At 50.5% G+C, this 12290-nt stretch overlaps 1 protein-coding gene across 2 annotated transcripts in view; it reads left to right on the top strand.

Annotated features, from left to right (window-relative positions):
• The window catches only part of GATA4 (GATA binding protein 4), a 44064-nt gene extending 34759 nt beyond the window's left edge, over positions 1–9305 (top strand). The window contains exons 3-7 of one of the 2 annotated variants that reach the window (XM_069484802.1): positions 944–1110; positions 2413–2538; positions 5403–5490; positions 6352–6506; positions 7584–9305. In XM_069484802.1, the coding sequence (XP_069340903.1) occupies positions 944–1110; positions 2413–2538; positions 5403–5490; positions 6352–6506; positions 7584–7766 (719 nt within the window). In that variant the 3' untranslated portion in view covers positions 7767–9305. Of the gene's footprint in view, positions 1–940; positions 1111–2412; positions 2539–5402; positions 5491–6351; positions 6507–7583 lie in introns of both variants that reach the window. The other variant, XM_069484800.1, reaches the window with a different exon arrangement.
• The last annotated feature ends 2985 nt before the right edge of the window (positions 9306–12290 follow it).

Raw genomic sequence — 12290 nt, 5'->3', positions numbered from 1 at the left:
AATGATGAACCAGTGAAGGCTTTTTTTTTGCAGGACAGTTTCGAAAATTCTGAGAACTTACAAATCTAGTCCCTTTGACTCCGAAATTCTACTTTTAAGAGAGTATTCTAAGGAATAACCATAAACTCACAGATTTATGTACAAAACATGCAGCATTTACAAAACAAAACTGGATAAAGTTTAATAGTTGAATAGAATAAGTTCAATGATGGCACATTTATGTGATAGAATATTACACAAAGCTAAAATGAGTTCATAAAGAATTTCTCAAGTGGGAAAATGCTTTGGTATTAAGCAAAAAAAAAAAAAAAAAAAAACTCAACCAAAAAAACCCCCTAAAACAGGCTCAAAATTATAGCTTGACCTCAACTAGGCAAAAATATGCCAACGTATAAAGACTTGCAAAGGACATAATAGAATAAAATGTTCATAACATTGGTGATGATTTATATTTTCTTTATATATTTTGGTACTGTCTCATTTTCCTAAAGTAAATATTTATTATAATTTTATTCAAAGGAAAAATTAATCTTAATTTTGAAAGGGTGAAAAAAAAAAGAGAGAGAGAGAAAGGTCTGAGTGGACCTCAGTGTTAGGTGAGAGCCCGGGGCTAGAGGCTCTGAAGGCAAGATCTGGGCTGAAGTCCGGGCACCCCATCTCCCAGCCCAGCCTCTGGTGATCCCTGTGTTGGGCTCTTCCTTTTCCCATGCTTGGAGGAGTTGTGTCTGGGACAGCCAGAGTGAAAGCGTCCACTTCCCATCGATGTCCTCTGAGCTGCTGCCCCAGGGCTTGAGGTTGGCGTGGGGACAGGTGGCCTTTCCCTCGTTCTAAGGAAAGGACATTATTTCCATGAGCTCTAGCTTCCCAGATGTAAGAGTGCTTGGGCATAAACAAAGAATTAATCCTCTGTGTCTTTCTTGTCCGTTTCCTGCCTACCCAGTAGATATGTTTGACGACTTCTCGGAAGGCAGAGAGTGTGTCAACTGTGGGGCCATGTCCACCCCGCTCTGGAGGCGAGACGGGACGGGACACTACCTGTGCAACGCCTGTGGCCTCTACCACAAGATGAATGGCATCAACCGGCCACTCATCAAGCCCCAGCGCCGCCTGGTAAGCAGGGACCTCACGGGCCCCCAGCTGCAGGGCTCCCTCCTTGGTGGGAAATCCTGTGGTTTTGGATTTTGGAGTTCAAGGGTGTGGGTCGAGGGGTTAGGTGGGTGGGAACACCATAGTAACTTCTCACACCATTAGGGTTAGCTGGAGCTACCAGGAGGTTCCAGACTATCGAGTTCAACCCCGTGAATATGCAGATGTGGAAAGAGAGGCTCAGAGAAGCTAACGGCCCCACTCCCCGGCACACAGCTACTGAGTCTCCTGTCTCCACCCAGGATCCAGGCTCCCTGGTTCCCAATCCAGTGTTGTCCTGAATGTCTCCTCCATTCACATCACCCCTATGAGCAACCTCAACAGAGGCTCTTCTTTATCTACCCTGTTCAGCAGATCAGGTGATAAAACCCAAAGCCCAGAAAGCTTAAACGGCAGGGAAGTTTGGGCTTGGGACCCAGACTTTGGGCCCCTGGTTTCGTACTCTTTATTAATGTAATTTGATTTTGAACAACATCAACTGGTTTCTGTGACTATTAGGGAGGCAGGAGCAGAGGGAACAAGCCTTGTGCTTCCCTCTCTTGAGGTCCCATTTGGGTACGGTAGTTCCTCACCCACCACCTGCACCCGGCACCTGGAGCCAATGCTAGTTCCGCTTCTGGAAGAAGATTTTCTGCCCGCAGTGCCCAGTGTTAGTCGGGTTATTCGTGAGATGCTGAATGACAGTTAGGACTAGAAACCAGGTCTTCAGTGCCCGAATTCACTCTCCTCGGGCAGCAGAAATCTTGATTTTGGCCGGGCTCGGTGGCTCACACCTGTAATCCTAGCACTCTGGGAGGCCGAGGCAGGAGGATCACTTGAGGGCAGGAGTTCAAGACCAGCCCGAGCAAGAGCGAGACTGTCTCTCCTAAAAAATAAATAAATAAATAAATAAATAGAATTAGCTGGGTGACTAAAAATAGAAAAAATTAGCCGGGCTCATGCCTGTAGTCCCAGCTACTCGGGAGGCTGAGGCAGGAGGATCGCTGGAGCCCAGGAGTTTGAGGTTGCCGTGAGCGAGGCTGATGTCACGGCACTCTAGCCCGGGCAACAGAGCGAGACTCTGTCTCAAAAAAAAAAAAAAAAAAAGTCTTGTTTGCGTGTTCGCACACACTCCTAGGAGTGGCTCAGGCAGGGGGAGAGTCAGGTGCTGTCACCGGTCACAGATCTCACACCACTAGGGTGGCCCAGGCCCCAGGCTCCACGTGAGGTAGAAGGGCAGTGCCCACCTCTGCCCTGGGCGTGAAGGGCTTGTCTGCTGTGTTGCAGTCCGCCTCCCGCCGAGTGGGCCTGTCCTGTGCCAACTGCCAGACGACCACCACCACGCTGTGGCGCCGCAACGCGGAGGGCGAGCCCGTGTGCAATGCCTGCGGCCTCTACATGAAGCTCCACGGCGTAAGTGGCCCCGGACCCCACCCGCCACCCGTCGCCTCGCTCTGCCGGGCAGGGCGGCCGCGCGCCTTCATTCCCATTTCTCCATTCTCACTGGTCTTCTCTTCAGACTAGAATTCTTTCTTCCTTCTTAACGACGATACTTAGATTTGCAAGGGAATCTTCGCAACTTTGCTGGTCTTTTCTTTCTTCAACATTGTGTACTTCTAATTCTCGTTTTACAGATGAGGAGCCCATGTACGTGTATATGTATGGTATATAGTAGCATGATATGTGACAAAGGTGACGTTTCGACTCAGTGCATAAAAGGATAGCTTGTTTAAGAATAATTGCATTGCCATAACTGGCTATTCATGTGGAAAACAGCAAAGCATGACCTCCACCTCCTACCTTAAACAAAAATAAATAGGTGAATTAAAGATATTAAATGTAAAACTTCTTTGAAATAAAATATTAGACAATAAAATATTAACTAGGAAATTAATTAAACACAATAAAAATACCGAGCAATATATACACTAGAAGGATATGTAAGGGGAAGTATTTTTTTTAACCTTGGGGATAGGAGGAGAACTTCTTAAGCACGTTCTTCAAGCTCTTAAGCCACGTAAGAAAAACTGGATATATTGGATTGTATAAACATGTAATATTAGTGTCTGGAAATGACACCCAAAGAAAGTAAAAGCCAGTGTGCACGGCATCAGAAAAAGGGTTAATATTTTCAAAATACAAAGAGTCTTTACATTCTGATATGGAACAATCTCCATCATATAGTGCTTTTTATTTTAAAAAGTCAGCTCTTGCCTGAGCAAGAGTGAGACCCCGTCTCTATTACAGATAGAAATGATTTAGCTGGGCATGGTGGTGCATGCCTGTAGTCCCAGCTACTTGGGAGGCTGAGGTGGGAGGATCACCTGAGGCCAGGAGTTTGAGACCAGTCTGGGCAACATAGCGAGACGCTGTCCCTAAAAAAATAAAAATTAAAAAATAATAAATAGCCAGGCTTGTAGGCTGAAGCAGAAGGATCACTTAAGCCCAGGAATTTGAGGCTGCAGTGAGCTATGATGGCACCATGGCACTCCAGTCTGAGTGACAGAGTGAGACCCTGTCTATATATAAATAAGTAAAGTAAGTATCCAAAAAAAAAAAAAAAAACCCACAAAACAAACAGAAAAAACCCCTAAAATTACCATTACTGTATGACCCAACATACTACTTCTGGGAATATATTCAAAAGAATTGAAGGGAGGGCCTCAAAGAGATATTTGTGCATTCATAGCAGCAGTATTTACAATTGCCAAAAGGTGTAAGCAACTTCAGTGTCCGGGGACGAATAAATGGATAAACACAATGTGATATGTACACACTGTGGGATATTATTCAGCCCTAAAGAGGAAGGACATCTGGCCATGTCACAGCACGGATGAACCTTGAAGACATTATACTAAATGAAATCAGCCAGTCATGAAAAGACAGTGTATAAGGTCCCTAGAATAGTCAAACCATAGAGACAGAAAGCAGAGTTGGGGTTGCCAGGGCCTCGGGTTTAATGGGTACAGAGCTTCAGTTTTGCACGATGGAAAGAGTTCTGGGGATGGATGGTGGTGATGGTTGCAGAACGATGTGAAGGTGCTTAACACAGCTGAGCAGCACACTTAAAAATGGTTAAGGTGGTAAATTTTATGTTATGTGTATTGAAAAAAAAAAAATGTACCTAAGTGAGTGGGGGTAAACATGAGGGCAAATTCTCCTGAGCTGAGGATGGGCTTTAAAATGACAGAGGTTGGGAAGATGCCCTCCCCCCGGGGGCGGGAAAGGATGTGGAATGGCTGGAGCCCCAGGCAGATGATGGGCGGGTGCAGGTGGGAATGCCGCCTCATCTGCGGCTGGGTAGGAGGCAAGTTCAAGTTCATGTACGCTTGTGCATTTCTCTCTTAACCATTCCCTGTTTGTGTCTCTGAAGCAATAATTGCTTCTCTTTCCGTATTTGCAGGTGTAGTCTTTATTAATCCCACGTGGTAGACCAGCATGGAACAGACCAGGGCTAAAAGATTTGGCCTGGGCTAAGAGAAACCAGATGTGGGGAACGCACAATATCTAAAAACACTAGAAAGACGACCTGTCGTAAAAACATTGTCCACAGATAGTTTGTCCCAGGACCTGGCCACAGGGCAGCCTCTTTGCCATAATCTCTTGCTGCTCCCCACCTCCCGTGGAAACCCCACTGCGGGCTCCAGCCAGGCCCAACGCAGCGCAGAGCTGCTTGCTCTAAGTAGAGTGACTTTACGTCTTGGCTCACTGGGACTGTCACCGCCCAGGCCTGTTTCCCCAGCATAATTGTTAATTGCACTCCCTTGTTATTTTCAATGTTTGAGTGTGGATGATAAAGGCTTTTGCACAACTGCTGCCGGAAATGTCTGCCCCTGTCTACTCAAAACCTCTTACAACTCGGGCCTCACCTCCGCCGAGAAGCCTTCCTTGATAGCCTTGTGTTTGTCCCCCACCCAGGACAGCGTTTAGTGTTTCTTCTCTGTTTTCCCACATCAGCTACCAGAATCTGCTTGTTTCCACGTGTCTGTCTTTCCCATTAAACCGTGAACTTCTGGAGGGAAGGAACCGTGTCTTTCATTCTCTCCTCCAGGCTCTAGTAAAAGACCCACCACAGAACACACTGCTCGATACATTTTTAACATAGAATTGATTTCTCACAGCACGAGTTCCAGGGGCCTGTGCCCTTGTCTCGGCCCCAAGGTTTGTGCAGAGGTTGCTTAGATGTTGCCTTCTCGCAGTGCACAAGTGGGTGTTTCAATACTGTAGCAGCTTATGTGCAAATGCAAAACCATTTATATTGACTTGTGACCCTCTAGGTCCCCAGGCCTCTTGCGATGCGGAAAGAGGGGATTCAGACGAGAAAACGGAAGCCCAAGAACCTTAATAAATCTAAGACACCAGCAGGTGAGGAAAAGACCTATATGTACTTATACTAATAAGTCAGGAGCTCTCAGAGTGTGTGAGAATCACGTGTCCTTGGTCAGACAGGCCAGCCCAGGCTGCCGAGGTGCAACGACAACATCGTCCATCCCTGGCTTTTCGGGACAGAATGAGTTAACTCAGTAAAAATGTAACATTGTCAGGGGGTGTATTGGGAGCTTTTGGAACAGGTTCAGTTCGGGCTGTGGCCTGATTACCGCCAATTGCAAAGACTGTACAGGGCCGGCCGAGCCAGTCGAGGGCCTAAAAGAAAGAGGAACATCATGTGGTCCCTTTGCCTCGGGTGCTGTGGCCACTCAAAGACTCAATTCCTTTCAATCCTCTTTGGGGCAGGATCTGGGAGGACAGGGTCCCATTAATCATATTCCCCAAAGATTGATCTGTCAGCCAGGAAACTAGATTTGGCAGCAAAACCTAATCTGAACAGACACGAGGCCATTGATAGGCTCTGTTTATCTCACTTAGTGTGAACACTCATGTGTTTTACTGTAGAAATACTCATGTATTTAATTACAGGGGGTTGCCGCGACCCCACTGCACATACCCTATGACATACAGTATTTTCATTCTTTTTTTTTTTTTTAATTTGTGTTTGGGATCTGGGGTGGGGAAAGGTGGGCCCGTCATCTGAAAAAGTCCCCTTGGAATTCTGAAACTTCTGCCCCATTTTGAGAATTGTTGTCCCCTCACTGATAAGGACCCCTGCTTCTCTCCCCAGCAAACGTAAATAAAGCCCTTATTATGGACCTCTCCCGGCCGTCTCAAAGGGCCGCCGTGCATTTGTCCCTGCCCCTGGTCTGGTGTCCTGACTCTGCCTTGTTCCAGGTCCTCCGGGCAGTGAGAGCCTTCCTCCCACCAGCAGCGCCTCCAGCAACTCCAGCAACGCCCCCAGCAGCAGCAGCAGCAGCGAAGAGATGCGTCCCATCAAGACAGAGCCCGGCCTGCCGTCCCACTACGGGCACGGCAGCTCCATGTCCCAGGTACGGGTGCATGCGGGGAGGTGGGCTGCGGCGTCCCAGGCCACCAGGCTAGCATTGGGCAGGAGCGGCCCCCAGGCTGGAAAGCCCCAGCCTCCTGCCCTCAGGTCCCCCACACCGCACAGGCGAGGACCATCTGCACAAGGCCGTGTTTCACAACATCTCGGCAAGCTACAGCCATTTGGACACACAGCCGCGACACACAAATGTTTAGCAGCTCCTCTGTGCCACGGCCTTTGGAGACAAGGAGAGGGGAGTCCAGGGGTCGCACACAGTGCTGGGGGAGGGGGAGGAAGAGAACATGCCACCGCAGCCGGAATCAGACTGCCATGCAGGGCTGACGGGAGGCAGAGCGGTGGGGTGGGTGTCTCTAGGCAAGTCTGTCTCCTAAGTCAGGGACAGGAGGTTAGACCCTGAAGGACTTCGTCAGGACGAGGTGGGGCAGGAGGAGCCCCCTGGCGTGGGCAAAGGCAGGCGGGCGGGTGGGGGCTGCAGGGAGGTCACGGGCAGGATGCCATTTCCTGGGGCCCAGCTCCGTGCCTGTGTCAGAGGATGGCCCAGCAGTGGCCCCAGCTCCCTCTTGCGGATGACCTGGTGGTGTCCCTGCTTCCCTGCAGTTCCCCTCCTTTGGGATCAGGGTTTCTCTTTGCAGGCTCCACTCTGCTCTCTCCTCTGCACTCGAGAGAGGCCGCGTCCTAACAAGCTATTTACTGTCTGGGAGAACCCGGTGCTTGGCAGGCAGGCTCTCTGTTTGGAAGTGGAGACGTGAGGGTGACGGGATTGTAGACGATGTCTGTCATAAACTGTCAGAGCCTTCTGAGAAGCCACAGTATCTCCAAGCCCACTGGGGCGCAGCCCTGGTTTTGCACTGTACTCAGAAGCAGCGGATGAGTCACCCAGGCCCTCTGCACAGATTGCAGGGGTTGGGAAACACAGAGATGTGCTCCTTGCTCCCTTGCCCTGCCCTTCCCTGGGGACCGAGCTATCCCTGGGTCGCCTGCATAGTGGGCTCCCCTTCCCAGCCCAGACCTCCCTCAGGGGTGACTTTATTGGCCTCATCGTGCACTTTCTGCTTTTTAGACGTTCTCCGTCAGCACGATGTCCGGCCACGGGCCCTCCATCCACCCGGTCCTCTCGGCCCTGAAGCTCTCGCCACAAGGCTACGCGTCTCCCGTCAGCCAGTCCCCGCAGGGCAGCTCCAAGCAGGACTCTTGGAACAGCCTGGTCTTGGCTGACAGTCACGGGGACATAATCACTGCGTAATCTCCCCTTCTTCCCTCCTAAATTCCTGCACGGACCTGGGACTTGGAGGACAGCAGAGATCCAGGCTTGGGCTCCTCTGCCTGAGAATGACTCCAGAAGAACAACTGGGAAGACGCTTGAAGTCACCGATCTGGTTGGGGCAGTGGGTGCTGGATTTTCTCAGATGCCTTTTCAAGGTGCGGGACTGGGAAGAACCCAGACTCTGACACAGACGAGCCCACCCTCTACCGCGAGCACACGACGTCTCTCCGTGCCCTGCGTGGGAGACTTCTTTCCCATTCTTCCCCCGACCCTGTCTCTGATGACAGACAAGATGTCCTTCTCCCCCGCTCTTTCACTGCTGTGGCCTGAGACGGTGGTTTCTCCATCGGGTTTCCACTGCCCAGGGTCTGAGGGTGGGGAGGGGCAGGGGCCTGGGACCCCTACTCCGTCCGACCTGAAGAAGGGCACCTGTTTGACATGTGCGTGGATGTGACGGGCCCCCTGGGTGACCCTGCCCTTGCCCAACACTCCCCTTGAGGCATGGCACGTCCCCGTGTCCCCTCTGCCAAATCTGACTCCACAACATTGGGCGTAACGCAGATGTTACCGAACGCTTCCTGGGGAGCGAGGGGGCCACTTCACCCGCCACAGTGCAGAGCTTCATCCAAACGCAGCTTGGCACCTTCGCCCCCAGGCTCCTCCCCTGCTGCGGGCTTCATCCTTTGCTCCATCCTCGTCCTCGCTCCACTTCCAAGGCCTCTTCACTAAAAATCCCTCCTACTGTTCTGAGCGATTCAGCTTGGACGTGTCTCTCCCTTGGCGAAACAAGAGCTCGGCAGTTTAGCAGACGGCACCCCTTCCAGTCTGTGCCCCAACATCCTTCACCTCGCCACACACTGAGGGGTCCTGCTGCTCAAGCTTGGCAAACACTCTCCTAAGCCTTGAGACCCTTCTGGAGCGGTGTCTGGCGAACACCGTCCTGCTTGGGGGCAGGGGCTTTTCGAGAACTCGCTCTTGGGCCTCTCGGCCAGCCGGCGGCCCGAGGCCACAAGTGCTCAGACTCTGCATCCTTTCTCCAGCAGAAATCTTTTGTCCAGGAGGCAAAAAGCCAGAGGTTTGGCAACAGAAATTCAAAGCAAACCAATGCAATAAAACTCATGGAAAGAAAGAAGATGACCACGAGAGAAGACACTAGAAGATGCTGAGGGTGGGCCTGGGGAGGGTCTCCGGTGCTGCCCCTTCTGGAATTGGCCGCCTTCCCCTCCGCACGGTGCTCAGTTCCTGCCAGGACACTGGGCTCATGCAGACTGTCCCATGTCCTTGTTATCAGCAGAGCTGCGGCTGACTGTGGCATTACCACGCCCACCCAAAACACCCCGCCCCCCACTCCAAAATCCTCCTGGCTGTAGCAGAGAATATCTTTAAACCCAGATTCTGTTTTAATCATCATTTACATTGTTTTCTTCCCAAAGGCCACCTCCTATATCCTCCCTACCCCACAAACCTGTTAACATTGTCTTAAGGTGAAAATGGCTGTAAAATCAGTATTTAACTAATAAATTTATCTGTATTCCTCCTCTCTCCTCCCTCAGAGGGATTTCCTGGGAGGTTGACGCTGCTGTCCTTTTCTGGGGACTCCTGAGCCACGGAGGCCTCTCTGCTGAGCCACTCACAGGCTGCTTCTGACATCGGTTTTCTCCCTCCCTTTATTTTTTGGGCTCTGGTCAAGGTGTCCTCTGCAGGTGGCAGTGGCCGGCGAAAAGAACGCTCACCCCAGCGCCACTACTGACCGAGGTGACTTCAGACAGGTCACCTCAGGCTTTAGTTTCCTGGGAGAGGGTTGGACCAACCACCAAGGAAAGTTCCTTATGGCCCAACAGACGTCATTCGATGTGTGTGTGTTGGACAGGGCGTTTTTAGAGCTTCCCTCCAGATAGCTCTCTCTCCAGCCCCGCCTGATTTAAGGTGTGTCTTGGCAGGTGGCCTGAATAACAGAATCCTAAGCAGGCCTAGGGCCTGGGCTCTGCTGAGCAAAGCAGTGGGTAAATGCAATGCCACGGGCTTTCCAATTTAAAGGAGCTGCTGTAGTATTTAAGGATTCCGCAGGCATTACTGTCCCAGTGGTACCAACCCCCTTTGCCCAAGAGTGGTCTACTACGCATCTTTCCTTGGAGACTTCCTTAAAGCGGCTTCCAGCCTTATCACAGCCAAACTCCTCTTTACCCTGCTGCCACCCCCACTACCGTTCCCATGTTTTGAAATAGTTTTATCTGCATAATCATTTGAATTATCCTTATTTTTCATAGATCAAAAACATAACTGGCTGGGTGCGGTGGCTCATGCCTGTAACCCCAGCACTTTAGGAAGGTGAGGTGGGAGGATTACTTGAGACCAGGAGTTCGAGAACAGCCTGGGCAATATAGCGAGACCCCATCTCTACAAAAAATAAGAAAAAATTGCTGGGTGTGATGGTACGTGCCTGTAGTCCTAGCTACTTAGAAGGCCAAGACAGGATGATGGCTTAAGCCCAGGAGTTCAAGGCTACAGTGAGCTCTGATCACACCACTGCTCTCAGCTTGGGCAACAGAGGGAGACACTGTCTATAAAAAAACCCAAAAAACATAACCACGTGGGCCAGGCATGGTGGCTCATGCCTGTAATCCTAGCACTCTGGGAGGCTGGGGCAGGAGGATCGCTTGAGCCCAGGACTTTGAGGTTGCTGTGAGCTAGACTGATGCCACCGCACTCTAGCACGGGTGACAGAGTGAGACCCTGTCTCAAATAAATAAATAAAAATGAAGGGCTGTTGAAGAATGGCCTGTAGGCTCTGCAAATGCATCGCAGCAAAGGCGGCCTCGTGGGGAACATTTCCAGGTCTTCCACGCTGCTACACCGAAGAACAGGGCATGCTGTTCTTCATTCAGTGTGCTTTCTTAAAACTATCAAATGACCTCGGCATCTCCTTACTACCCAGCTGTGCTGAGGAGGTTTGAGAGGAGCTGCAGGTTATGAACTGGAACACCTCTGCGGCTTCCCACAGGGTCCCGCATACACAGCATTCGGAGTAAGTCAATTCCACAATTTGGGGCAGTTTTTTTTTTTTTAACTTTGGTTGCAGGGGGCGGTCACAGACCTATTTGAGAATGTATAAAAGCTGTGCTCACTTTCCCCAGAAAGGTATACACAGCTTGAGATTTTGCACCCCACTCATCATTTTAGGGGTTTTATGAACTCTGGAAGCTTCTCCATATACCCCAAGTTAAGAATCCTTGCTTTGAGGCTTTGGTTGAGTCCAGAGCCGCAAGGCTGTCTGTCACCGGTCAGCTCCACCTAGGTTGTCCTGGCATTTGGCGCGACAAGTTGAGCCCAGAGTATACCTTCCTGTTTAGCTACGAAGTGAAGCCATTGAACAATCCTAGGGTGGTTGTTAAGGCCCCCGAAGCTGCTCTTGGCTCCAGGGGGGTCCTGCAGCCTAAGATCTAGCTGTTTGCACAATCGTCCAAGGACAGGGCTGGGGAATTTCTGCTACCCCCTTCCTTCCAGGAGGGTCTAAGTACAATGGGGTTACAGGAGACCAGTTGCTAAGGATAGAGGAAGTTAGTATCACTAAAGTTTCTAATACCTTGTCTGGGAGCTTGAATAGACCAGAAAGAAAGCTGAATCCTGCTAAGAAAAAGGAAGCCTGGATTGGTGGGACACCATGCCTGACTTGTTTATGGACCCTAAGAGGTCTCAGAGGTCATCTGGTCCTCTTGTCCTGCTGTTGAGGGAACTTACCCAAAGCCACAGAGCTAGCTGAGGAAGAGAAGCCTTCATTGGCCCCCCACACTCACTAGGAAGGCCCCGAGATTGACAGGAGGCACCATCCTTGCAGTTAACGTGCCCACCATGTGAGGGCGCCTGCGATCTCCTACTCTCCCTTTCAGCCTCCAGTGTAGCCTAAGTTTTCAAAGCCACCAACCTAGAATCAGACCCGAAATTCTGCTAACAAAAAGCACCTACATTGGGCACTACTGCATGTGAGACACTGCTAGTAGCTTCATATAGTCACAGAAAATATTAATATTCACACATTCTCCCAATTATGTTTTTCACACAAAGATACAGCCCATGGATTGTAAGTCACTTGTCGAAGGTCAGAGAGCCAAGTGCAAATCAGGATTCAAACCACAACTATTTGACTCCAGAATCTGCGCTTTCACACCTCACCCCTGCCTCTCCTAAAGAGCAGAAATCTACAAACTGGGGAGCCCTGCACAGCCTGAGTCTAGAGTCTTTCAGTGTCTTTCTAGAAGTTCAGAAGAATCCTTGGTTCCAAATTCTCCCAACTTGAACACGAGGAAAGAAGGACCTAGAGCCACTGGGGAATAGGGCTTGCTGTCCACGGCCACATGCCCAGAAAACAGGGGAACTGGGAGAGACCCCGGAGCCTCACTTAGCCCAAAGTGTTGGTGAGGTGCCTCTAGAGCCACATGACCCTCCCGATGGGCTACGGAATCCCCCAACCTTCAGCAGCGATTTGACTCCTCCCTGAGTCCTGCT

The sequence above is a fragment of the Eulemur rufifrons genome, chromosome 12 (genome assembly GCF_041146395.1).
Source record: "Eulemur rufifrons isolate Redbay chromosome 12, OSU_ERuf_1, whole genome shotgun sequence".
Taxonomy (NCBI): domain Eukaryota; kingdom Metazoa; phylum Chordata; class Mammalia; order Primates; family Lemuridae; genus Eulemur; species Eulemur rufifrons.
This window is presented reverse-complemented; position numbering and strand designations above follow the sequence as displayed.